This window comes from Rattus norvegicus, chromosome 7, assembly GCF_036323735.1.
Source record: "Rattus norvegicus strain BN/NHsdMcwi chromosome 7, GRCr8, whole genome shotgun sequence".
In the NCBI taxonomy this organism is placed as follows: Eukaryota; Metazoa; Chordata; class Mammalia; order Rodentia; family Muridae; genus Rattus; species Rattus norvegicus.
In genome coordinates, this window is record NC_086025.1 from 109,186,127 (window position 1) to 109,212,204 (window position 26,078).

Here is a 26,078-nt window from a genome sequence, read left to right on the forward strand (position 1 = left end):
GACTCATTACCACTACCCTCCCAAGGACCTTGTGGTTTATAGGAGCCGAGCCAGTGACGCAGGAACAAGCCAATGACACTAACACGGGAACAATCCATTGCCACTGGGGAGGTCCTTCACTACCCAGTTCTCAGGATCCAGGTTCCCATGTGAACAGCTGGCCACTGCCGGCCATGTGAACACAGACACATCTCAGTTTTCTATCACTGACGATAGCACCTCCTCAGGCTGACCCTAGACCGTGCGCACCAAAGACTTCTGCCCACCAGACAAAGGGGGAAGGCTCAGAGCCTGTGTCCGGACACTGGAGCTTCTTAGCAGAAGTCACTTCATTGTCTTCTTAGAGAAAAACCTGAACCACCTGAGCAAGCCCAGGCCATGGTTTCAGCAGTTGAGTCCCACCGACAAGAGAATGTAATTCTCCAGAGGGGAGCCACTCCAAAACAGAATCTCTTCCACAAATGAAAGCAGCTGTGGGTAGGGACAAGCCGTAACATGCCTGAGAGCCAAAATACAAGGATGTACCCACATCCAGTACGACCCACCTCATTAGCGGATATGTAAGAGACGTGTCACTGGGGACTATATGAAAGACGGCAGGAAGCACACAGACCACTAGCCTTCTGGGAAAAGCAAACAAGGAGATGCCTACCTCCCTACACCAAACACTGGTAAGGCAGAAAGCCCCATGCTGCTGATAGGAATTAATGAGAAATGGCACAGGCTCTCTGGAAAGCAGCTTGTCTGATTCTTGCAAAAGGCAACATGCAGTTTGGGACCTAGCAACTGCATTCCTGGGCATGGTCCCAGGGAAATAAAATAGCACGGGAGAAGGAGGGGGGTGCTTCACAACAACCTTGTAAACACATCCTTCGGTGGACAAAGGATCCCAAAGCTGTGATGCATACAGCGAGGAAGCAGCTGTTCAGGAGGCTGAATGAACCACCATTCAATACATCGCCACTCTTGTGAATCTAGACAGCGACGCCCGAATGATAATCGGCAAGCTCCGCCAAGCCGCACACTGGACAATTACTTTTATCTAGCATGTTGGCATTGAGTCCAAAAGGATGAGGTGGAGACAACAGCTCAGTGGTTTGCAAGAGGTTTGATGCCAGCTTCTGCAGCACAGGAGGCACAAGCATTGTGTACTAGTCATGCAAAATGGCGCCCCCAGGGAGACTTAACCAAGCACACTGCAGCTCTCAGCTATCAGTTTCTCATAACTGCATTCTCCAAGCGCTGCGGGCCACACCTATAATCCCAGGACTCAAAAGATGCAGAAGCAGGAGATTGCTAATTCTAAGCTAGTCTGGACAAGATATAATAGTGGAGAATATACCCAAAAAGTCGGAACTACGCAAAAAGTGACTAGATTTATATATCTGTAAAGGCCCATGTTAGGGGACAGAGCAGAGGAGGGGGGTCGGGGTCGAATAATTCTAGGGGGCCACAGGCGGTGCACTACTGAGTCGGCCATGCCGGCTCAGCACAGATGACAAGCCCGACGACTAAGAAAAGACACGAAGCCAGTATGCTGGAGCCCTGAGAAGAAGAGGCGCACGCCGAAAGAAAGGCGCCGCCCGCAGCCCAAAAGTTTGCACAGGCACAGAAGCCTCCATACATCCTGGCAAGCTAAGCTCAAGGCCAGAGCCGCTGCGGCAGCCGCAGCCGCAGCATTACGAGGGCAGTGTCTCCTGGAGCCGACCCGTAGGGGCGGGGAGAGGTAGGCGGGTCTACGGCCGCAGATCACAGAGAGGCCCGGCGACCTCTCCTAGAGCGGCTCCAGAAGGGCGTGACTAAACAGGCGGGGCTACGGAGCATGCGTTGGTACCACCGAGAGCCTGGCGAGGGCCCTAGAGCGGCACTGGAGAAGGCTTAGAGCGGTGGGCGGGGCTTGGAGCGCGCGGCAGCACCACCGAGAGGCTGGGGAAGGTAGAGCGGCACCAGAGGGGCGGGCGCCTTTAGGCGCGGGAGTGGCGGGCTCAAGTGGGCATTGTTAACGGTCGCCCGCTCGCCGGTCACCCGTGTCTCCCGCCACCTTCTGCCGGCGTCTGCGCTCGGCACCCATCAGGTACTTTCTGCGTGTGTACTCGGTATCCCCGACCGGGCGAAGGCCGGCTTCTGAGTCTTTTCTCTGTGGACTACCTCAGCGGTGTTGCGGAGGTCCTGGAGGCGGGGAAGGTGGGCCGGGCTACCTAGCGAACCCCCTTGTTGCTGAATGCGTTGAGCTCCTTGTCCTGCCCGGTCCAGCAGCACTTTGATGAACCTGAGTCCTTGGGTCAGCTGAATTCCACTAAGTTGCCTGAAGCACTCCCAGCTACTCCTGTGCACAGGCCTGTGAAGGGAGGGAGCAATATAATAGTCGCTGTGGTCTTCTCTGGTTTTAATGACTATTTCAGTTTTCAATGAGGATGATCCTTGGTGAGCAACACAGACACCTGGGTCCCGCTTGTCATTCCTCTCATCAGAGTGATGGTGTTTGAATTGGTACTGAGCATTGCTATAGACGGCGACTCTCAGGTGTCCTGAGCTGTCCCACAATCCACAATCACTTTGAGATGCTGACACAGTGCGAACAGATGCCTAGGCGAAAGTTGCCTGGATCTTGGACTCTGAACCCAGATATGAATTTTATCTGCTGGGTTATTAGATATGTGGGTATTTGTCTAATGCTTAGAACAAAATACAGTGTGTTTCCCAAAGCGACAGTTTTGTTTTGGGAAAAGTGTAGGCACTCTAGATGGAACTGCCAGCATAGCCTGTCCCTTGGGGTAGAGGGAGGGAATGGTGCAGGTTTACAGATGAAGAGGGGTCACATAGAGAGAGGCTCTTCAGTACAAGAGGCAGCCTTTGGGCATGTGATGGGGTTTGCTGACTGCTGGGGATTATGAGGACAGCCCAGAGTTTTCCAGGCTCAGAACCAGGCTGTGTGTGATAGTTACTTCCTGCCCCAGGGTATTTGCACAGTCCCGATGTGGGCAGGTAGAGAGGATAAGGAAGAAAAAGAAGGCTCTATTTGGGGAGGTGGGAAATGGCCATTGGTCCCTGGTGGATATGGCTTTCTCTGGGATGAGTGAAAACCTTATCTTCAGGCCAAGGAGCGTCAGTGGCTGAGTGAGAGAGTCACTCAAAAAGATGTGCACGCTGTGGACAACAGTCTCTGCACTCAGCTTCTAGGCCTGGGACTAGAGCTCTGGGGAGTCCACTTTAGTCTGAAAAGCTCGTCACGTGAGCAGCTGGGAAGACAGTGGAGGGTGGAACTGCAGCACTGGGAGCTGCCTTTGACCTTTTGTTCATGCTTTTGCCTCCAGAAGCAAGAAGACCATGGTTCTGTCTGCTCGATGTAGCTTCATAAGCAGGATGTGGTGAGCTGTCTCTGACAGAGTGAAGTCCCAGAGACGAAGCCAGGCAGACACTGGCTGGGAACCCTCAGCCTTCCCTGGCCGGCCTCTCGGGGGTTTCCTGCTTCCTGAGAGCAGCAATGGAAAAGCCTGTGACTAGGAAAAAGAAGAACCAGGCCCCAAAGGAGGAGGCAGGTGTGCAAAAGGCCACTGTCAAAGGAGAGAAAACACCAAAGGGGAAAAAGCCAACCAAGAAGCCACGAAAGCCCCGCAGACCCCGAAAAGAGCCTGTCCTGAGTCCCGAAGATGAAGCACATATCTTTGATGCCTTCGATGCCTCATTTAAAGATGACTTTGAGGGTGTCCCCGTGTTTGTTCCTTTTCAGAGGAAGAAGCCCTATGAGTGCAGTGAGTGTGGACGGATCTTTAAACACAAGACAGACCACATTCGCCACCAGAGAGTTCACACTGGAGAGAAGCCCTTTAAGTGTGACCAGTGTGGGAAGACCTTCAGGCACAGCTCAGATGTCACCAAACATCAAAGAATTCACACCGGCGAGAAGCCCTTTAAGTGTGGGGAGTGTGGGAAAGCCTTCAACTGTGGCTCCAACCTTCTGAAACACCAGAAAACGCACACTGGAGAGAAACCTTATGGCTGTGAGGAGTGTGGAAAATCCTTTGCCTACAGCTCCTGCCTCATCCGGCATCGGAAGCGTCACCCGAGGAAGAAGCACTGAGCAGGGCGGCCTACAACTGTGGATCCTGGTCAGACACCTAATGACGGTCAGAGTTCTTATGCAGTGTGCTGTTGATGGCCCATCTGGCCACCCGTCTCTGTCATTGAAAGGAAAATCTACCCAACAGACATGAGAGCCCACAGAGACTTTCTGCCCTGCGAGTCTACACTTAGTGGTGACACGGTGCTCCCCAGGGCTTCCTGAAGCTCCAGCCATTTCCCAGACTACTTTATTCTACTCAGGGCCATCTTTGGAACAGCTTTGGGTCACCCCTGTTGACAAGGGCCACTGCCTTCCTCTGCTGCTTCTGTCTGTGCCAACCATATGCTTTTGTCTCTTCTTTTGAAGGCTTCTGGCTCTGCATGTCCAGCCCCATGCAGTCTACTAGGAGCAAGGAACCCTGAGGTGGATGACAGGCAGCACTCTGACCAACTCTGAGGACCAGTCCCCTTGGACAGCACCAAGTCCTGCTCATCTCTGTGCAGCTGACTTTGGTGATCCTAATTTTTTCCCTCTGGCTGAAACAACAGTCTTTGAGCTCAACCCCTGGGCCTAGAACTGGGCTGCAGTGTGTTCCCCTGTCCCGGCCACATCTTAGACAAGTCTCCTGGATCCACCCAAAGTCTCAGCAGACCCTTGCACCCTGGCATAGTGGCAGAGTTTTTAGATTAGGTCTTGTAACTCCAGGGTGCCATCAGCAGCTTCTATCCACTGTACCTTCAAAAACAACTGTGGCCTGCCCCTCAGCAGCCCACCATTCAGGTCAATTCCACTTCCTGCTGGTCAGCAAGGCAAGACCATGTGAGTGTGTCGACCCTCTGTCCCAAGTGCTCTGTGAGGTCTGTGTTCTAAAGATGGCAAGTGACTGCTGACCAGGAGGGTAAGTTGGGGGAAAGGTGGCAGTGATTTGGACACAAAATAATGAATAATGGCTTTAGTCTTTGGGGGCTCTTTCCTGAAGAAAGGATCCTCAGCCAGAACTAGAGAAGGACTTGTCAACAGATACAGAAACTGTGAGAGGGCACTGCCCAAGTGATGCGGGTGTTCTCTGGTAGGAATGTTTGACTAGGTGAGGTAGTTAATCTGCCAGGTCAACCTGACTGGATATACAGTCACCTAGGAGATACATCAGGTGTGTCTGTGACAGTGTTGCCAGGGAGATTTAGCCGAAGAGGGAAGACCTCCCTAAATGTTGGTAGCACTAACACACAGGCTTGGGTCCTAGACTAAATTCAAAAGGAGAAAGCTGGGCCATCAAGATGGCTTCACAGGTAAAGGCTCCTGCTTCTCACAGAAGCCTGGTAATTTGAGTTCAGTCCTGGAACCCATGCAAAAACTGGCAATGGAGACCCAACTCTCTAGAGCTGTCCTCTGACCTACCCCCAACCCCCATGCAGACAGACAGCAGCACTAGAGACATAACAGGTTTAAAATGAAAACCTTGAGCATTCACCTGTCTGCTTCCCATTACAGTAATGCAAACAATTGTGTCATACCCCCCACCATGGTGGTCTGTACCCCTTCAAACCAGGAGCCAAGGATACCCTCAAGTGGCTTTTTATCAGACAGTTGCCACAGTGAGATAAATGACAACTATATGCGGCTAGCCATCCTCTTTCTAGAAGCCAAAACGACACTGTGTCTCTGGTGCTTCCCGTGGCTCTATTCTGGCCAGGTCTGCTGATGCACTGTCAGAAATGCAAGCGGGGCTGCTGTTGGACCAGGCTGCTTGAACTGCCCCTCCTATGGGCAGAACCTTCCAGGTAGAGGTTTTCCCACACTGCACTCTCCTTAAGCAAGCATCCCCAGGAGTATTTACCAGTCTTGATCCCCATGGGAGAGGAAGGCTTAATCTAATATGAAAATCTAATAAAGTGAAATTGTGAAAAAATAGGTATCAGCTGATGTAGGCGCTACATAGCCTACTTGGGCAGCATGGTCCTGGATTAAAGGAGTTGCCCACACTTGGGGACATTTGAAACCTTAAGTGCTCCTGGGTGGCAAGGCAGCATCCTGGTCCCAGCCCTTAGCCCTGTCCTTAAGGATGAGTGCTAAGGTTTTACACAGTCACAGTTCCCTCAGTATTGAGGGGAAACCGAAGATAGTCTGTGTTCATACACACCCAGAGGGCCACTCGGCAGGGTGGCCCAGTGTCATTCCGTGTGATTGTTCTTGTCTTTGCAGCCACACAGCACTCACCTGTTCACATATTGCATAGCCCTTACAGACAGCACAGGATGAATGGGTGTGGCCACGTGCTAACCAAACTTGGCAGAAAGAGGTGCTGCTGTGACTTGTTTGCCAGCCACTTGTTTTGTTATTTTGTTGAGATGGGGTCTCACTCTAGCCCAAGTGTCTTGGATCTCACTGTGTAGCCTGAATTGGCGTCACTCACAGTCCTGCCTAAGCCTGGAATACTGGAGTCATAGGCATGAACCATCAAACATGGCTAAAATACATGCAGAGTGCTCCCTTGGGGTCTGATTCTCACTTGTTCGTTTAAGACATTGTCTTGATGCGTAGTTCAGGCTGATGAGAACTAACTAAACTAACTATATAGCCTAGACTGGACTTGAACTCACCATGATCCTCGGCTTTAGCTGCTAGAGTGCTGGGCACGCACCACAACACATGATTTCTGACCCCTGTTCTTAATGAGGAATATAAGAGAGTTAGCTCCAGGCTTGGTGTTTTGAGCCCTCTGCAGGCTTAGATCAGGTCAGAAAGCTGGCTTAAGGACGTCTGGATCCCCGGGTGCAGGAACTAGACTGGAACAGTTTGATGTTCCAGGAAAGTAACAATGTGGACACAGACTTTACAAGAACTGAGATTAGTCAAACACAACCCATTGTCTTCATTCAATTTGTGCAGTGCTCTGATAGCTCTTGTCATTGGCAGTGAGAAGTGTCGCTTTGCGTGAATGCATAAAGAGCCCTTAAGAAAAACAGAGCTGACCCCGGCTCAGCCACTTCCTAACTGAGCCATGTGGACTCTTTCTAGATTAAATTCCAAATAATTTATTCTTTGATGTCTTGTCCACATTTTAGGATGTATAGGACAGGCTCAGACAGTATCATTCAGTCAAATACTGGCCCCAGGTTGGCCCTGAGAGACCCTGCAGCAATGTCTGGATGGCAATGTTCTTATCTCCCTCTCCGCCCTCCTCCCCAGGTTTGTTCATGGTTGCTGTTTTGTTTTTGTGGTCTTGGGGATGGAACCCAGGTATTTGTGAGTGCTAGGCTGGTGCTCTGCCACTCTGCTACACCCCAGCCCAGGGTTCTTTGAAAAGAGAATCAAATCACTTGCTTTTTGTTTTGTTTTCTGAAGGCTAGGCTGGCCTCCACTCACCAAGACCCACCTGCCTCTGCTTCCTAGGCACTAGGATTAAAGGCCTACAGCACCACACATAGCCAGAGAACCATGTTTAAAGCCAATGTCTTAGTCCATGAGGAGAAAGGAGGTGGTGAGAGCATGAGTCTGTCAGCAGCAGCCTCCTCCTTGCCTGGATCTGGCAGTGCTGGGTGTACTGCTGAACCTTGTGTCTCAGTGTCCTGTCATCCAGTGGGCATGACAGTGTCCAACTCTGAAGAATCAGCTAGAATTCAGTGAGTTGGTGTGTGAAAGTTGAGGTGTGGCCAGGAGCGGTGGTGGACATCTTTAATCTCAGCACTCTAGAGGCAGAGGCAAGCAGATCTCTGAGTACAAGGCCAGCCTGGTCTACATAGCCAGTTCCAGGACAGAGTAGTGAGACCCCTGTCTCAAAAAAGGAAAGCCAGGTATGGCACTGGCTTGTGCCCGCAGTTTTAGTGATGCAAAGTTCTTGCGTGTTAGCATGCTTTTATATTGTTTTGTGATTTTCCTTATTTTTATATGTCTGTCTGTTTGCCATGTACACGCGATGTCCTCAGAAGCCAGAAGATGCTATTGGATCCTCTGGAAGAGGAGTTACAGTTAGTCATTAGTCACCTTTGGAGATACTGGGAACCAAATCCTGGACCTCTGGAGGAGCAGCAAGTGCTTAATGAGAGCAGATACTCATTCATACATGTGGAAGGCCAGCCTGCAAGCTAGCAGCCCTGGATACTCCTTACCCACAGGGGACAGCTGAACTCAACAAAGTCAGCATGGAAAAGAGTGGAGGGTTTTTGCTTTTTTGTTTTTTTTTACCAATTGCAATTCATGATTATGGGAAACGTCATCCAACCAAACCAGCAGGAGGAAGTCTTGGGTCAGCCCCAGCAGAAGTAGGAACATGTCAGACTGCTGCTTATGTTGTCCTCTGAGTGTGTGCTGCTGGGTCTCAGCACATAGCTGGAGCACCATATCCCTCAGCACCCTTCAAAGTTCTTTGGGTAGCCAAGAGAACCAGTTTGCACTTAACCCACCTCTCCCTTTGCTGTCTCCTAGAGAGTGAGGGAGGAACCGCCTCTTATCATTTACCCAGACTGTTCTTTGTTTTGTCTAGGCTGCCTGAGCAGATCTCTCCAAGAAGCTCAGAGAACTCAAGAGAGTCAGTGTCTACCTCTACCACAGAGCACAGCAGAGACCCACTGGGTCATGCTCCAGGGAGGCTGTCATCATAGAATCCATTGGCAACAAGAAAGCTGTGAGTGGGTGAGCTCAGGGAGGCTTTTTGGACTCCATGTGGTGACTACAGGTCACTTTCGCTTGTTCCCACCCTGAAGTTAAGATGGCCACAGCATTCACGAGCAACTGAATGTCTGAGTTCTGCTCACTGAAGTCTACTGAGGAATCCCCAGCACCAACTCTGTACTTCAGTGAGAGACATTGTGAATAACCACCTGGGAACAAACAAAATGTTCAGAACCTTCTAGATGTCTTGAGATGGGTCCTGGGGCAACTAAGAACACTCCAGCAAAGTCCTGGGATTCTAATTACAGAAATGCATTCAACTGCAGCCAGAGATGTCCTACAAGTCCAAGGCACTCCGTTCCTCAGCACCTCAGCTGCCGTGTCAGGCGGGCCTTGTCCTGCAGAAGAGCTCTGACCAGCATGGCCGCTGCTGAGCCTTACTTAGAGCAGAGAGCACCACTAGGGCCTGACAACAAGCGAGTGAGTGAGAGCTCTGAGCTGGATTGTATCCATTCCTTCTGCTTCCTCCCAGCCAAGAGAAAAGGCGGAAGCCACCTCGAGAAGAGTCAGAAGTAGCCCTGGGCTGGGTCCAGGACTCTTCTGTTTGGGGAGACCAGTGGGTTAGACTTGACTAGCTGCCGCCTTCTGTTCTTGGAAGTCTGCAGCTCCAGAGCACGAATGTGCTCCTTTCCTCCTGACCTTGGATCCATCATCAAGACAATGATTTCCTGAGCCAATAAGTTGGGACATCAAGATGCCCTGAAAAGGAAGGCAGAACAAGGGCCCTAGGAAGAAAGGCCATGTACCCTGACTCAAGGGAAAGATGCTCTGTGGCTCTTAGGGAAGACTCAGGGGAATGGGTTCACCTCTGGGGTGGACCCCAGGTATAGTGCAAACAAGGAGACTGGCCTGTGTGCCACATTTATCTTTAGACCAAGAGATGGTGCCCACCTTCAGCCTACCCTTTCCAGTGCCGAGTGGGTGTTGGATGTGGGTGTCCTGTGGAGTCGGATGTTTGTTTTCTCCTGGTTCCTTCTCAAGGAAGACATGTGGATTGACCTCCTGACTCAAATCCTGTAGGGCTGATGTTTTCATGTGGCAGCTCCCAGCCAGCACCTAGGTGAGGCTGTTTCCCTGCGTCTGGGCCTGCAGCCATTTGACTTTGGACCTGCACAGGGTTCCTGGCACCTGCGTGCTGGTGGCACCCAGCTGATCTGTCCACACCTCACCTCGGCCACATCATGATCTGGTGTGTGTCCTAATGCCTCATCTCTATACTGCAGTGAGTGGTGCCATCCTCCTACAGCCACAGCCGTGGCCTGGTGTGTTGTAGCAGACGCTGTCCCCAGTCTGGTGTTTCTGTTTGACATTTGTTAATGCTTGCGTCCATGTAGTACCCTGGTGCTGTGTCAGTGTTGTGCACATTGGACCAGACATTCTGCTTTGTTGTGCACTTGGTGACTTCCTTCATACGTGACTCCTCTGCTCCATGGACAGCGGCACTGATGCTCCATGTTGCCTTCCAGTTGCTGCCATGGTGCTGTGAGCAGATGCTGTTGGTGCTGCTACTGGACATCTATTTTCTCATAAAAGTAAATGTGTTTCCAACTTGCTTACTGTGCTCTGTTGGGTTCCCTACAGTGTGAGCAAAAGTCCTCAAGGAAGCCACCAGCTTTCTTCACTGCGGACAACTACAAGACCAGGGTCCCAGCTCTCACTGTTTCTTGGGAGTGTCTAGATGCTTCCAGTGACCAAGCTCATGAGAGTACAATGTGTAATTCAAAAAGGTCACCGCTGCTGTCCATGGGTGAGGGTGGAGGCTGTACAAAAAAGGCAAGACATTGTCCTGCCTTTCTGACCCCAGATATTGGGAGGCCAGGTTATGGTTTCGTTAGTTCAGTACCTGTAGTGGGGACCCTGAAGGAAACCTGAGAAATGTCTGTTCATTTTTCATTTAGGGCAGTTCTCAAGAAGGTGTGATTCTGCAAGGGACACTTAACAGTGCCTGGGGACAGTTTATTTGAAGGGTCTGGTGAGAAGAGGCAAGGATTTAGCCAAACCTCACAGTGCACAGGTCAACCCCAGCCTGGCAACAGGGAGCACTGGTGCCATGTTACTCAGGAAACCAGGACTGAGTTAGGCTGTGCAGGCAGCAGAAGCAGCTCTGGCCCTGACCTTTCCTGACCCACTCTCCCACAGCCTCAGGACGAACCTTAACATGAAGTAAAAGGGTCGCTTGGGCTTGAAAACCCTAGAGAAGCTGGGATAAAAATTATGTGCCACCCAAAAATGGGGTGGAGCTGGAGGTGTAATGGAGTGACAAAACACACACTTAGCACCCCGGAGATCCCCTGTTAAAGGGAGGTGGGGGAGGTCTGGAGAGATGGCTCAGTGATTAAAAGCACTGGTTGCTCTTCCAGAGGATCCATGTTTGAGGCTCAGCACCCACGTGGCAGCTCACAACCATCTGTAACTCCAGCTCCTGGGGAATCTGCCTCCTTGAGCTGCTCTCCACAGGTCCAGGCATGTAAGCAGCACACAGACATAGTAGGCAAAAAGTAAAAAGTAGATCCCTCTCATTGAGGAGTGTCAGTGTATCCGGGACCCTTGGAATGACACCCACATTCTGGAGAGTGGCATTACTTAGGGCTATTCTATCTGACCCTTGCTCATCTTGCTCCATTTCCCCCTTGCTTACCACATCCCACCCTGCCTGTTCTCTCGGGTCCAAACTACTGCTAGCACTTCCACCTCAAGACCTTTGCACACACTATTTCTTTTGAATATCACCTCTCCCTCCTTTGATAGCACCTCCTCAGGTTATCTCGGACATCAAGCCTCCACTCTCCAGGTCACTATGTGTGGAATACCACTGGGGCATGAGTGTAAGCCAATAGAAAGTCTTTAGTAGCCAGCCAGCCAGCAACTATATGTGTACAGGATCCCATTGTAGCCTCAAGCCTTTCTCTGGGTGAGCTGTTAAGCACAGGAACCATATCTTGGATTGACATACCTCAGTTAACAAGAACAGTTAGCCAGAAGCAGAACTACAGAAGCCAAAAAGCAAGGTTAGGACATTTAGAGATTGTACCAGAACTATGGACTTTGCTGAACTAGGTCTTGGGATTTGTTTTGTTTTTGTATGGTTGATTTGGTTTGGCTTGGGTTTTTTGTTTGTTTTGTTTTTTGTCCAGTGGTGACGTCTATGTGCTGAGTTTGATGACCTGAATGGTACTTTCATCATGGAGTCAGTACAGATAGTGCTAAGGACCATTAATTTTACCAAATTGTTGCATAATTGTCCATATAGTTTAAGATGCAGGGCCCCACCATTAATAGAATTAAAATAAGAAAGGCCCAGGCAGTGCTAATAGTGTGAGGGCTGAAGAAACTCCATTCTAGCTAGGTATCCATCTTGGTACTCAACAGTCCCTGGAATATAAGTTCACAGTAACCCTGACTCAGTCACTCCCCCACAGAAATGTACAGCCATGACCGACTACTTGTTATGACTTTTTTTGGTTTCTGTAACCTGCTTATGCAGATATTCAAGGCCTATTTTGAGGTCGCCCTGACTGCCTAACCGTGGCAGAGCAGCACAGCTCCTGGCTTGCTGGTGCAGACACTCAATGTGGTTTTGCCGTTATAAATCCTTCCCTCGCCCCTTTGCACAGCAGTCTCTAGTTTGGCTCAGAGATTGTTGTCCTTCTAGTGGTTTCAATAAATCTAACTAATTATAATCCAGATTGAGTCTGTGGTCTTTTCCTGAGGTGTCTTGAGCTCCCTAGCATTTAGGGGCTCGTCCAGGATCCCTGGGAGATCCCGGACTCAGCATCAGGAATCTTGGGATAGTCCCTAAGGGGGGAAAAGTCCAAGGATTCCTAGGGGAATCCCAGACTGATCACCACAATTTTGTAAATACCCAGCACTCAGAGGCAAGTGGATCTCTAAATTCCACGTCAGCCTGGTCTACAGAGGAAGTTCCAGGATAGCCAGAGCTACACAGAAAAGCTCCCTCTCTGGAGCATGGGGGGAAGGTAAAATTCACCAGCCAATGCACATTTGAAACCCAGGTCAATTGGTGGTTGTTCTGTAAGTCCCGACATCTGGGGAGACATAGGGGAGATCGGGTGAGATCATAGACTTTGCAGGGACAAAGCAGGAGACAAAGCAGGGGGACACCCTGGATGGGTGAAGGTGGCCACCAAATGTCTATTTGTGTGGTCTCCTCTGACTGTGGACATTCTGTCTTTTTAAGTTGTTTGCTTTTGTCTGATGGATTTGTTTATAAGTGCTAGAATGTGCTTCTAAGTTTTGTTTCCGACATGAGAGCTAGACCACCACCACCACCACCCCTTGCTGGCTGTGTCTGTCCCTCTCAGTGACCTTGCTGTTTAAGTCTCACGGGTTTCTCCCAGACGGTTATCTCTGAACTTTCTTTATTCTGCGCATGCTCTCTTCACTAGACTCCATCTTGTGGGGACCTGGGTGTCCTTGGGGACATAGATAACATGGAAGTGTCCATTTGCTCTCCTACTTTACTAAGCCGGGCTCCGGGGCTGAGTTATGCCCCCCCTGCCTGACCCAAGCGCACTTGTTTCCCCAGAACCTCTGTCTCAGGTCACACGGGCCCCTGCCTCTGTCAGGCAGGAAAGGGAAAACCAAACGCCCAGGAAGAGACACCGGTGCTTTAAAACAGCTGAAAAGTGGGCTGTCCAATAGGAGCCCCAGTGCTTACCTCTTCTTCCTCGGTTTTCCTTAGCTCTCTCAGACTTTTGCCAAAACACAAACTTATCTCAAGACTTGTGGGACTATTATAGACTTTCTGTGCCTTAAGAGCTGTAAGCTTATTGGATATGGCTAAAACTCCGTAAACACAAAAGCACCCTGAGGCCAACACTTTCTGAGTTCCCACAGGTGTCTTGTTTTTATAGTTTTCTGTTTAATGGCCTCTAGGTTACAGGCACTTAACATTCATTATCCCCCAACTTGATAACCTTATAAAGGAAAAAAAATGCTTATAAAGCTTTTCATGTTGTCTACCTCCATCCACAGACACACCAACTGGTGATAAAGTAAATGAAACCCTATGTTTAAAATCTCTCACCTTTAATCCCAGCGCTCAGGAGGCAGAGACAGGTGGATCTCTGTGAGTGTGAGGCCAGCCTGGTCTACACAGTGAGTTCCAGGACAGCCAGGTCTACACAGAGAAACCATGTTTTGAAAAACCAAAAAATAAATAAAAATAAAATTTCTCACTACTAACTCCAGATAGGACTGCTTAAAATAACCAGAACTGGGCTCATTAAAAGTTAATATTCCTTCAAAAAGGAGGAGATAGACAAGGTCATTGGACCTTCGAGACAGTATCCAGTCACTCCTCCCAGTTTGTTGTACAAACTTAGGACCTAACTGCATGAGGCCTCAAGGCTTTCTGGAAAAACTAGTGTGTGCAGGCTAAAAACTGTATACTGGATAAAGGCTGTGCCCATTGTCTGACACCCCTTAGAAAGAAATTCTTACAACAAATGGTATTCTGTCTCCCTTAAACTTTTTAATTGAAGATTTATATGAAAATTCAAATGGTCAAATATCACACATGTCTAGCTCTGACTTCTTCGCCCTTTTTTAGTTCTTGTTAGGAAAAATCAAATGTTCCTGCACTCAAGGCCATGGATATTCAGAGTTCTTACTACAATGTAAACTTTGCTTCTCTCAGGATCTGTAAGACTATTGTGTGTCAGGGCAGCAGGGAGGGATATGACAACGGTTGGGGGTGCTGTAAATTCCAAGCAAAAAAGTTCTGTAATGATCAAGATGTACAAATTCCTAGAGTTATAAATCTACTCAGGTTAATGGAAATGACTTTAGAAAGTTTGCCTAACCACTTATGTCTTTCTTAATTAACTGTGTTCAATACTGACTTTAAAATAACGTGTTTGATAGCTAAGGTATGTTTGATAATAAGGTTTATTAACTCCTTATGCCTATTCAGGCCAGCGGAAACTGACTTAAAGATGTAGGTCTAGTCTTTTCTTTGTCTTTGCTGACTTTGTTAAGCATTAGCTGTTTGGATCAATTAAGTCATAATAAAAACTTTGATATAAAAATATAATGAAAGTAAGGCTCCCAATCTCTCTGTGGAAAACAGAACTGTGTCTAGCTGTGGTGTGGCTCAATCCCTCTGGCTGGAATACAGACACGCTTAGTACAAACCTCTAATCCCAAACATTGAAGGTAAAGTCAGTTTGTAGAAGGGAGCACCCATATTGGAAAGTGATGCCTAACTGAGCAGCAGACAAAGTGACTGCCACTTTGTGTCAGAGAAGGAATTGAAAGAACCCTCAGGAAGAGAAGAAAGAGAACTATGTAAAGGGGAGTGCGAAGGGTGGTTTTACAGGGACAGGTTGCAGCGAGAACAAGCTAGACACAGGTGAAGACAGGAGCCAGAGAGTGAGGAGCGAGAAAATTAGACATTGCCAAACGTAGTAGGAAGTCAAGCAGAACAATTTGTGAGGGAGGGCGGCGATGGGAGTCAGCTTGAAGAGGAGTTTGAGCTAGCCAGAGCTCAGAAAGAACAAAAAAGATAATCTTATTCAGTAGTAAATCTCAGAGGCTGAACACATTCTAGGCCTAGATAAGATTGTACAGAGGCTAGAAGCTTCCAGGACTAAGCCTAGGGTGAAACCAGGTACTGGGGAGCTGCAGTGGTTACTCTAACTAAAGTGATTGTAGCCCACATACCTGGCTTCATCTTTCAGGGACAATCGTGGATGAGCACCCATGGGTCATTATCAAGCAAGATGGTAGCAGGACTTATGACATTGGGTTTCTCAAACCAGACTTGATGGTCCAGGGTAGGACCTGGTCACGCAGCCAGTGTTTTGGTGTTCCTCGGAGGGCACTCAACAATGTGGAATGCTAGATCCTAACCCTGAGTTAACTCGTTTGATTAGACTAGCAGTAGCTGCCACAGCTCTTAGATGGGTGGGCAATCCTGCAGTTACAGGGTCCAATCCTTTGGACAGGTATGTCACAGGGCATGTCCATGGCCCCAAATTTAGGGTTTAAAAACCCCTTTGTAATGTTTGTCACTGTTAGCTTTGAGGTCATATATGCTCAAGCTACGCCCAGTGGGATAGACAGTCTCTTGCTGTGGATCAAGATGTAGAACTCTCCACTCCTCCAGCACCATGTCTGCCTGCATGCTGCCGTGCTTCCCAGCATGATAATGGACTGAACCTCTGAACCTTAAGCCAGCTCCAATTAAATGTTTTTCCTTTATAAGAGTTGCCTTGGTCACGGTGTCTCTTCACAGCAATAAAACCCTAAGGCGCGGATGAAAAGGATTTTTTAGCATCTGGAAGTACTAGGGCTGGAACCAGAGCTGCCATTAAAGCCTCAAATACTTGTGTTTGGTCTCAGTCCAGATTAGGGCCTCAGTGCCCCCCTACTTTTGTGCTGTATACACAGGCCTTGCTATTCCCACAAACTCTGGTATCCAGAGGAAACAATACCTAGTCACATCAAGGAACCCAAGAAACTACATTTACTCTTTGGAGTTGGGATGTGAAGGAGCATCCTCCTCTGAGACAGGCTCCTTTTGCCTCCCCACAGCTGGTAGTCGAGATACGTAGCCTCTGATGCACAAAGTTGGGCTTTCTTAGCTGACATTCTGCAGCCCAGCTTTGTAACTCTTGCAGCAGTCCCTCAGTGGCCCCTCTATAATTTATTTTAGTTTTAGAGGCTAGGAGGGGGTATGGTAGGAAAACACAAGAATATATAGTGTAAGAGTATGGACACCCATCCCAGGACACCTATGATGGCCAGCACATAGTGTCTCATCAAACAGGATTGGAGAATTTTAATTCTTCAGGCAGCCTGGTCCATGTAAGTTGCCTGCTGTAACCTCCATCTGGCTCTGTTCATGTAAAAGCAAAGATGGGTGGTCTCACCTCTGCCCTTGGGAGGCTGAAGAACACAGTTTTCAGGTGCAAGGCAGAGCACACCTGTGTCTCTGGAAGAATCAGACTCATGAGAACCATAGATCCCGGGTTTCTTCACAGGCAGGAGAGGTGTGTTCCAGGAGGACTGGCAGGGCACCAGGATGCTGGTCTCTCTGAACCGGGCAGAGTGGACCGCAATTTCCCTTTGTGTTTCCAGGCCCCTCGGGTATTGTTTAACCTGGATGCGGTGGCTGAACTGGTTAGGAGCTTGGTGTTGGGCCGGTCCTGGTGTGCTGGTTTCTACCTATACTTCTGGGAATCTTTGTTGTCAGTCTGAGAGACAGTGCCACTGTATACTTTGATTGGAGGCAGGACTTTCAGCTAGAAATTTTTTCTTCTGACAGTGCAGGACACCAAAGTTTTGCAGGGCATGTGTAAGTCCAACTGTGTCTCATCATCAGAGGTGACGGTGCCTTTCAGTTTATGCAAAGGTCTTGACTCTCAATTGGTTCACTGTTGTTAAACACCTTTTGAGCTACCTGCAGCAACTGGAATCTATTTATACCTTTCAATTTTTTAGCTTTTATATTAATAAGGAAATCTTTTTAGCAGCTGTCTTTACTCCTTCTAAAAAAAAGACCTAGCAAAAATTATTTAAAATCTCTGTTTTAGTTAGGGTTTTATTGCTATGAAGAAACACCATGACCGAGGCAACTCTTATAAAGGACAACACTTAACTGAGGCTGGCTCATAGACTCAGAGTTCAGTCCATCATCATCATGGTGGGAAACATGGTGGAGTACAGGAAGACGCGGTGCTGGAGAAGGAGCCGAGAGTTCTACATCTTGATCCACAGGCAGCGGGAAGTGAACATCTGAGACCTCAAAGCCTACCTTCTAGCAACACACCCCAACAAAGTCACACCTATTCCATCGGGGCCACACCTCCTAAAAGTGCCACTCTCTGTGGGCCTGTGGGAGCCAGTTTTATTCAAATCATCACCGTCTCCTTGATCAGTGCTAGACAGAAGAGAAAAATTCATTCTGTTGGGGGCTGTATTGTCCAGCAATGAGTCTCCTGACCAGCATGGGGGTGGTTTTTCTCCATTTTTTTTCAAAGAATGGAGACTTGGTTGAAAAGGAGACATAAATCATGAAAGAAAGGATCAGAGCTCCCTCTTTTCTTCTTCCCTTGTCCTACTAGAAGCAAAGCAGGCTGGGAAGCAGAAGGAATGAGCATCAGGGAACTATCCTCCTCCACCCCCTCACTCCCACTCCCCCCCACCCCTGTGCATTCTGTTTGAATGGCAGGGGGTCCTAGATGTGAGTCCTGACCTCTCCCCACCTCCACCCAGGGAGCATGAGCAGGACAGACAAAGCTTTTTTGGTTTCTCTGGGCAACCTGGCAGGGCCAAAAGGATTTGAGTCTCCAACAAAAGGCAGCTCTTAAACTGGGGGTGGGGTGAGTGTCTCACAGCCACTGGTCAATACTGGGAAACAAAGCTGACAGAAACACATTTCAAGACAGACAGAGACACATACATACAGAGAGACACACAATAAAGACAATAGGGTGGCCTCCACACATTCCATACACTTGAACAGACAGGAGGAATCCAGTGACATCTCACACGGATCCTGGACACAGCCACATCCAACCTTTCCCATGTGTCCAAACAGAAGACAGACTTACCTCCTTACGTGACAGACCAGAGACTCTCTCATTTGTTTCCTTTTGGGGAGCAGGTGTCAGAGCTCTCCCAAGGCAGCAACTGATCAGAAAGAGCTCTGGGGACCTAGAACATCTCAGGTTATGCTCCTCCTAGGAACTCCTTGACTACTGCATTCTCCCCTGCTGAGAGCATTTGAGGACCGGCCCCTGCCCTCATCCCTGAGTCTCAGGGTCTGATCTCTGAGGAATCTCTGTGAAACTTCCAGAAATGCTGTGGGTTATCCAGCAAAGAAGACTGCTCAGACATGGGCTTAAGTCAACAAAGCTTTTATTAGCTGGCCAGAGACCGCACTGCATGTTCAGATCCCAGTGTGACTCTGAGCTTTTTTCAGGGAGAGTTTTTAAGCACAAAAACCATATCCTGACTTGGGCATACTTCAGTTAACAAGAACGGTTAACCAGAAGCACAACTACAGAAGCCAAAAAGCAAGGATAATACATTTTGGGGTTTCCCGTTAGTATGGACTTTGATGAATTAGGCCTTTGTTTTTGTTTGGCAGGTGGGTGATGTCTGTGCGCTGATTTTTATGGCCTGAATGGTACTGCCACCACGGAGTTAATTGTTCTAAGGTCTGGGGCCTACTGAGATCTGGGAGCCTGTGTGTGAGAAGGGCTCTCAGAACCTCATATAAGTGATTCTGGGCTTAACTAGCTGGAGAAGCTTCAGAGGTTTTGAGTGAGATGGAGCCCCCTGCACTCCTGAACACACCCTTAGAGTGCCAGCTCTAATCAATCAGGTTGGACACCTTATGCTGAGTGTGCCCTAATTCTCTAATCTAACAGACCCAGCAGAGGTCTTTTCTACTACTTTGCATTTAAGAATGCAAAGGCCAGGGTGTCCAGGCCCACTAGGCTGAAACATCTCCTTCGTGCAGTGCAGACTTGATTGGGGGAAGCTACTCAGTTAATATTTCTCCCTGGATAATCTCTCTCTCTCTCTCTCTCTCTCTCTCTCTCTCTCTCTCTCTCTCTCTTTCTCTCTCTCTCTCTCTCTCTCTCTCTGTGTGTGTGTGTGTGTGTGTGTGTGTGTGTGTGTGTGTGTGTGTGTGTGTGTGTGTGTTGGGGACGGTCCTCACACTCCAACCATAGGGATCACAAGCACCTAATATGATGTCCATAGAAACTCCATTTTGTGCTGGAAACCCAATTTGGAACCTAATATCTGTTTGTCTCAAGCTCCTGGAAGATAAGGTCTCCTCAACCCTGACACTCCCCTTCCCCAAGAAATGCACAGCCATGACCACCTGCTTGTTATGATATGACTAACTGCTGGTTTGGTCTTGCTTATGCAGATATTCAAGGACTATTTTGAGATCACCTTCATCGTGTACTCTTGGCAGAACAAAGCAGATCTTGTGGTTTTCGCCCTTAAAGCCCCTTCTTCCCGCACCCACTTCTGGGCAGCACGTCTCTGATTGGGTTAGAGACTGGCCCTGCTAGCAGCCTTAAATTTTTGCTTAATTATAATCTGAATTAAGTCTAAGGGGTCTTTTCCATTAGTCTCCATAACAACTGGCAGTGGCTCAGTCACTACCAACAGCACCCTCCAGCATCCTGAGGTTGGTGCTGGTTACGAAAATGTTTGCAGCAAGAATTTTTAACAACCTCATGCGAGGACGCACTCCTGACAAAGTCTGCAAGACTGGGTAAGGTTAGCTGCAGCCTGTGGCATATGTGGTCCTGGTTGGGGCCAATTCCAATGATGCGGCTATGACATCCTTTGAGGCCCAACACCCGGACTCTCATACTTCTGCCTTGCGTGGAAATGAGGACCTTTGCCCGGCTTTTCGGCTAATTTGAAAAGTGATTGTCCAGACCGGACTGTGTTAGGCCGTTGGGCGGACACCCTCTGCAGGGAAGCTTCTAGGCTTAAAGACTTTGAGCATCTAGAGGCCACCGAGGCGTGGTCCTCCGGGGTCCAGAGCGTCCCGGAATCGGGGGCGGGCCTCCCAGAGGCGGAGCATTTCCGGCCGGCGCGCGCGGGCGGCCTCCTCCCTTTCGCAAGGTGAGTGGTCGCCCCTCCCAGTGGTTCCAATCGGGACCCTTCGTTTCATGCGCGTGGGTGCCTATCTCTTTCTCCCGCAGTGACTTCGGTCACCCCCGGCCCGGGTCCTCTGAGTGGTTTCAACCTAGGAGACCCTGTAGGGCGGCCGTACAGTGTCCGCCCCGCGCCAGCCCCCAGCGTCTCCGCCTCCCGGCGGGTGCTGCTGCATCTCACCCCGTGTCATCCTCTCTCCCACTCGTCACTTTGTGGAAGAAAACTGGGCTCTCTCTTTGGGCTTCATCCGTTTATGGCAAACCAAGTTAAGGAAAAATGCCGCCCCCTTTTTATTTTTCTCAAGTCTCGTGTAATTCAGGCTGACGTCGAATTTGCTATGTAAGCAATGATGCCCTTGAATTTATTATTCTGCAGCCTTCACATCCCAAGTGTTGGGATTAGAGGTACGCTCCACTGCACCCAGTTTTTGTGGTGTTGGGGATTGGGTCACGGCGTGAGGCAAGCAAACCAACCAATTGAGCCCCATCCCCGGCCTGGAAATATGCCTTTGATAAATACAAACATTCCCAGCCTGTGAATGTGCCTTTGACACACACACACACACACACACACACACACACACACTCACTACCCCTGTGGGTGGTGCTGTGGGAAATCTGTGCTTGGGGGTAGCAGTCTCAGACTCTTCAGGATCTGAGGAAAAGTTTCCCCTCTGGAAATGTTTTCCTTCTGGTTTTCATGAAGTAACCCTGTTAAAAAATTAGATTTAGAATTCTGATGCCTCACACTTTCTGGAGCCAGAGCCCCAATTGTGGTGCAGGAGTATTTGCTGTTAGAGTGTGCATCTTTGCAGGCTAGATCGGGGAAAACATTTAGGATACTGTACTGAGAAGCCCAGGATGGGGCTCAGTTGGTTGAATTGCTTGCTTCGCATTGGGGCCACTCTGCCTTGCTGGAGATGCTGCCAGTTCTCATGAGGGTTTTACACTGAATAAGCACTCAGGCCCTTGCACCATGGGCCCTGCAGCTCCTCCAGAGTTCTCCTGGCTTTTTTTTTTTTTTTTAATGTGGGAGGGCAACCCTCACTTGCTAAGAAGAGAAGCTAAGGACCACCTAGGAGCTGACGTGGTGCTCTTCAACAATCTATTCCCACCATCTACCATGGTTTTCATTTTCCTCAGGTCCCAAGGTGCCTCCTTGAGCAGGACTCAGGAAGATGGCTGCACTAGAGGGTGTAGAGGAGGCCCCTCCTGTCTTATCACTCAACAGTCTCTCATCACCAGGGACACCTGGAGACCAGCACCATGTGGCACTCCATGGACACCCTCACCACGGTATTTGCCCCAGACTGCTATGCCCCTCTGCCCCACTTCTACCTCATAAGACTGCTCTGACCTGTGTTTTGGCCAGCTGAGGAAGGGAGTGCGCACTTACGAAGCTCATTCAGTGCTGGGGCATCTGGGACGAGCCCTGAGGGAGTGGTGGAAAATAGCAGTGGTAGAGGCCACCCTCTGACCCCAGGGAATAGCCCCCTGGGTATGTTTCTTCCTCAGTATTAAAGGAAAAATGGCCTCAGAAGGGGCCCTGTTTTAGGAAGAGAAGATCCCCCTCTGACAGCACATCCTAGGCCAGGAAGAGAGGCAGCATTCTTCCTGGTTAATTCGGGTGCCGGCCTAGACTAATTATGGCTGATACGGTGAAGCGAGCTTTTATGGGAGGCAGCTGTGCTCTGTGTCAGGCTCCCTTAGGTGATGCCCAAGCTTATAGACGGACATTCACGGATGAGGACAGACATCACACTTCCCTGGGGAACCACGGGGTCAACCCCAGACCAGGTAGGAACCCTAAGCCCTGTCCTGTTTGCTGCCTGGCTCCAGGACCCTTCTGCCTATTCCTAGAACAATTCTTAGGCAGGGCCTTAGCTTTAGGCTGTCCCTGGTGGGCCTGTGAACACGTAAGCAAAGTGGGTCCTAGACTAAGGTAGACTTGGTAGCGGGGACTTTACCACGTCATAGTGGAGCTCGGGAAGGCACTGATCTGGAGGGAGACGAGGGAATGGCCATCACCCCTTGTATAGATAAACAGGTGACAGGTGGTCTCTGTGCCTGCTTCCTAGCCACCAGCAAGGTCAGGGCCGCCTCTCAGAGACCAAGCTATTCTACGTTTGAAGGCCCATGGGTTGCATTTTTGTCTTCTTTTGGTTGTTTTTTTTTTTGGGGGGGGGGTATAGAATCTCAGTGTTGTCTCCCTGCCTTAGCCCCCAAGTCTCTGGGATTACCCTGTGTCACATCATTTGGGCTTGTTCCACACATTCCTCACCAGAGGAGACCCCAATGTTCTGAAACCTGCCTGCAGTTCTGCCAGGACTTCTTGGAACCTCGGGCTCCCAAAGAGGCCCATCCAGAATATCTAAGTCCCAGCAGCTTGCAAAGTGACCTTCTACACGGTCATTTCAGGGTCCTTTGGGAATGGCAGGAGGTGAGAAAAAGCATAAGGGAGAAGCACACAAGGGTCCCTGTACCAGAAGTCTGTAGGAGAGGCTCCAAGCCCCACCCTGGCTAACCTAGAAGCAGGAGGCCTGCCTAGGCGGTACGGGATAAAGCGATCCTTCTAGGGTCTCTCTAACCTTGCAGACACAGATCAGGAGCCAGGGCTGGCTTGTGATGCTAAGAAATGAGAAGATGGGACCATGGGGTAGCTGCAGGGCTGAGTGCAGAGAGCAAGGATGGGTGGAAAGGAATAAGACCAGAGTCAGCCAAGGCATCAGCCAGCATGGGGCAGAAATAAGAGCTGCCTGGGCAGCCCAGCTTGTACTTGCCTGCAGAACTAAGGGAGAATGAGTCCCCAAAGCTGGAACCTCAGGAGGGTTGCTTGATGGGCTAGCCAAGGCAATGGCACCTCATCCATCTCAGCGTCTCTTTGGGAGCATAAGGGATGCTGGGTAGGTGGGGAATTTCTGTGTGTCGGGGTCTTGGCCCCTTGGAGTCTTGCATTCAGGAAGGAGGGAAGGGCCAGATGCTGCCCTCTGGAGAGTAGGGTATGAGCCTCAATCCCCTGCCTCCAGGCTCTCCCTGTTCCAGCCCTGAGGTGCCTTCCCAGACAGCAGACCCAGACCTCCGAGTCGTAGAGGAAGTGGAGAGCACCAGAGATACCTGGCTTGGTGAGTGAGCAGCCCAGGTCTCAGGCAGCCTTGGGAGCCCCTGACCGATGCAACACATTGCATGTGCTAAGGGCCAGGCCATCCTGCCTGGGTCTCGGCTTGAACCTAGTTACCTGTTTTTGTCTACTGCAGAGGCTGGGTCCAGGGGGGGGCGGGGGGGAAGGGTTGGCTGGTCCCTATCTATGGACACCTGTAGATCAGGCCCAGCACCCTCCAGATCTGATCTCTTTGGCCGGGCAGTCTTTGCCACCTGATTTTTGTGGGGTTAGATGAGTATCTTCGCAGCTGTCTCAGACAGAAGGACCACTTTTGGGAGTTCTCAAAGTTCCAGGTCCTTGCTAGCTCTTAATAACAACCTGTACTTCCTTTTCCCAGCTAAGAGAGGCATCACAGGACTAGTTAATCACCTGTGAGACTCCTACACAAGCTCAGGGCCTCCAACAGATGGGGCCTGGCTGCTCCTGACGCTGTCTTTCTAAGTCTTCTGGCACACCTGTCTCCCCACCTTACACACACACTCCCCAACCCAGCCTCTGCCCCTCCTCTGATTAGTCCCCATTCAGGCTTTCCCTGGGCTCAGCTCCTAGAACGCCACAGTAGGGGGAGACTGGGAGCTGTCTGCCATTTCTCCTTTCAGACTCTGAGTGCAAGCCTGAGAAGACTCAAGCCTCTCTCAACTCCCAAAGTCTTGGAGATGGGCTGGCCTCACGTGGAAGGGCACTGAGGGGCATGTCTAAGTGTGCGGACAGCATTGACCAGGAATGTAGCTTGGAGCAGCCAGCAGGCCTGCCTCCAGGAACCAAGCCCTGCTCTCAGAAAAGAGACACTTGGCACATGGTACTCTTGCCCCAGGGAGCCCCAGGGACAGAGGGTAGCGCCAAGAAGACTGCTGAGGTGGGCAGTAGTTTGAGTCGAGACTGCCGGCAGCCGGGCCCACAGGGCACCAAGGCACACCGCTGTGAGGTCTGTGGTAAGAGCTTCAAGTACAAATCTTTGCTGCTGAAGCACCAGCGCATCCACACAGGGGAGAAGCCTTACGCCTGTCATGAGTGCGGCAAACACTTCGGGAGCTGGTGGGGCTTCATGCAGCACCACCGCATCCACACAGGCGAGAAGCCCTATGAGTGCGGCCATTGCGGCCAGGCCTTCAGCCACAGCTCACACTTCACACAGCACTTGCGCATCCACAACGGCGAGAAGCCCTACAAGTGTGGCGAATGTGGCCATGCCTTCAGCCAGAGCTCCAACCTGGTGCGCCACCAGCGGCTGCACACCGGGGAAAAGCCGTATGTCTGCAGCCAGTGTGGCAAGGCCTTCATCTGGAGCTCTGTGCTCATCGAACACCAGCGCATTCACACAGGCGAGAAGCCCTACAAGTGTGAAGACTGCGGCAAGGCCTTCCGAGGACGGTCGCATTTCTTCCGGCACTTACGGACCCACACGGGCGAGAAGCCCTTCTCCTGTGGCTCCTGTGGCAAAGCGTTTGGCCAGAGCTCTCAGCTCATCCAGCACCAGAGAGTGCACTACCACGAGTAGCCACACCCCAGTGAAGTCTGGGTAAACCTGCTCTACTGAGTGGGATAGGGATGCTTACAGGTACACAGCAGGACATGCCCTGTGTCCAGGTGTGATGGCTAAGGAAACTCCATTTCATGGTAGGTATTCAACTTGGAACCTACTCCTGACACTAGCCATTTCTGACTCCAGTTCCTGGAAGATCCCAGTGAACCTGACTCAGTAACTCCTACCCAAAAATGTACAGCCATGACCATCTACCTGTTATGACATGACTGCCTGCTTTTTTGGCTTCTGTAACCTGCTTTTGCAGACATTCAAGGACTATTTTGAGGTCTTAGTAAGCAGAGCAGCACAGCTCCTGGCTTGCTGGTGCAGACACTCAATGTGGGTTTTGCCATTACAAAACCTACCCTCACCCCTTTGCACAGCAGTCTCTAGTTTGGCTCAGAGACTGTTGTCCTGCTATTGGTCTCAATAAATTTATAACTAATTATAATCCAGATTGAGTCTGTGGTCTTTTCCTGGGATTCTTGAACTCTGTAACATTTGAGGGCTGGTCTGGGTTCCTGGGAGACCCCATACACAGTGTTGAGTTTCAGGATAGGTCCTAAGCTGGGTAAGGCCTGAGAAAGCATGGCATCAAGGCTACCAGAAATTACAAGAGTTACCATTAGGTGACAGGCCCTAGATGGGGCGAGTACATTGTGGACTTGGAGACCAGGGAACCCCAGATTGACCGTTGCAGATTTGTAAGTAAAATTGCTGGGCAATGCATATTTGATATTTAGGTGTTCTGTTCTATGGACTGTGTAGATGTTTTGTTTGGTGGGTCTGTGTTTTCTAGTATGCTTCTGAGTTACTGCAGCATGGGAAACCAAACCTTACCGATTCTGTCCCTCCCACAGGTTCTCGGTTCTCTCTCTCAGCTGTTTCCCAGCCCCCTTCAGGAGCTTGCTCGTCTCTCTTGTTCACCTCCTCCTGCAGCTACTCTGCCTATAACCATGGCCAACTACTTGTCCTAGGAGCTGCCTGCTCTGTCTGTTCTGTCTC

General features: G+C 50.0%; 2 protein-coding genes across 13 annotated transcripts; both read left to right on the top strand.

The window, feature by feature from the left end:
• Positions 1 to 1,883: 1,883 nt before the first annotated feature.
• Zfp41 (zinc finger protein 41) lies at positions 1,884 to 12,420 on the top strand. 5 transcript variants are annotated; one of them, XM_039080529.2, is made up of 4 exons: positions 1,918 to 2,074; positions 3,315 to 4,961; positions 7,129 to 7,252; positions 8,547 to 12,420. In XM_039080529.2, the coding sequence occupies exon 2, from the start codon at positions 3,485 to 3,487 to the stop codon at positions 4,079 to 4,081; it is 597 nt and encodes a 198-aa protein (XP_038936457.1). In that variant the 5' UTR covers positions 1,918 to 2,074; positions 3,315 to 3,484; the 3' UTR covers positions 4,082 to 4,961; positions 7,129 to 7,252; positions 8,547 to 12,420. The 5 variants fall into 5 exon arrangements, with proteins under 5 accessions (XP_008763847.1, XP_038936457.1, XP_008763848.1 ...); XM_008765625.4 differs by lacking the exon at positions 7,129 to 7,252 and having other exon boundaries at positions 1,884 to 2,074; XM_008765626.4 differs by lacking the exon at positions 7,129 to 7,252 and having other exon boundaries at positions 7,990 to 12,420.
• A 7,265-nt stretch (positions 12,421 to 19,685) lies between these two features.
• Positions 19,686 to 25,524, top strand: Gli4 (GLI family zinc finger 4). 8 transcript variants are annotated; one of them, XM_039079757.2, is made up of 5 exons: positions 20,317 to 20,356; positions 20,694 to 20,793; positions 21,532 to 21,684; positions 23,415 to 23,510; positions 24,148 to 25,524. In XM_039079757.2, exons 3-5 carry the CDS (start codon positions 21,567 to 21,569, stop codon positions 25,044 to 25,046), a joined length of 1,113 nt encoding a protein of 370 aa, XP_038935685.1. In that variant the 5' UTR covers positions 20,317 to 20,356; positions 20,694 to 20,793; positions 21,532 to 21,566; the 3' UTR covers positions 25,047 to 25,524. The 8 variants fall into 8 exon arrangements, with proteins under 8 accessions (XP_006241918.1, NP_001025097.1, XP_038935685.1 ...); XM_017595052.3 differs by lacking the exon at positions 20,694 to 20,793 and adding an exon at positions 22,089 to 22,185 and having other exon boundaries at positions 20,318 to 20,356; XM_063264126.1 differs by adding an exon at positions 22,089 to 22,185 and having other exon boundaries at positions 20,329 to 20,793.
• The last annotated feature ends 554 nt before the right edge of the window (positions 25,525 to 26,078 follow it).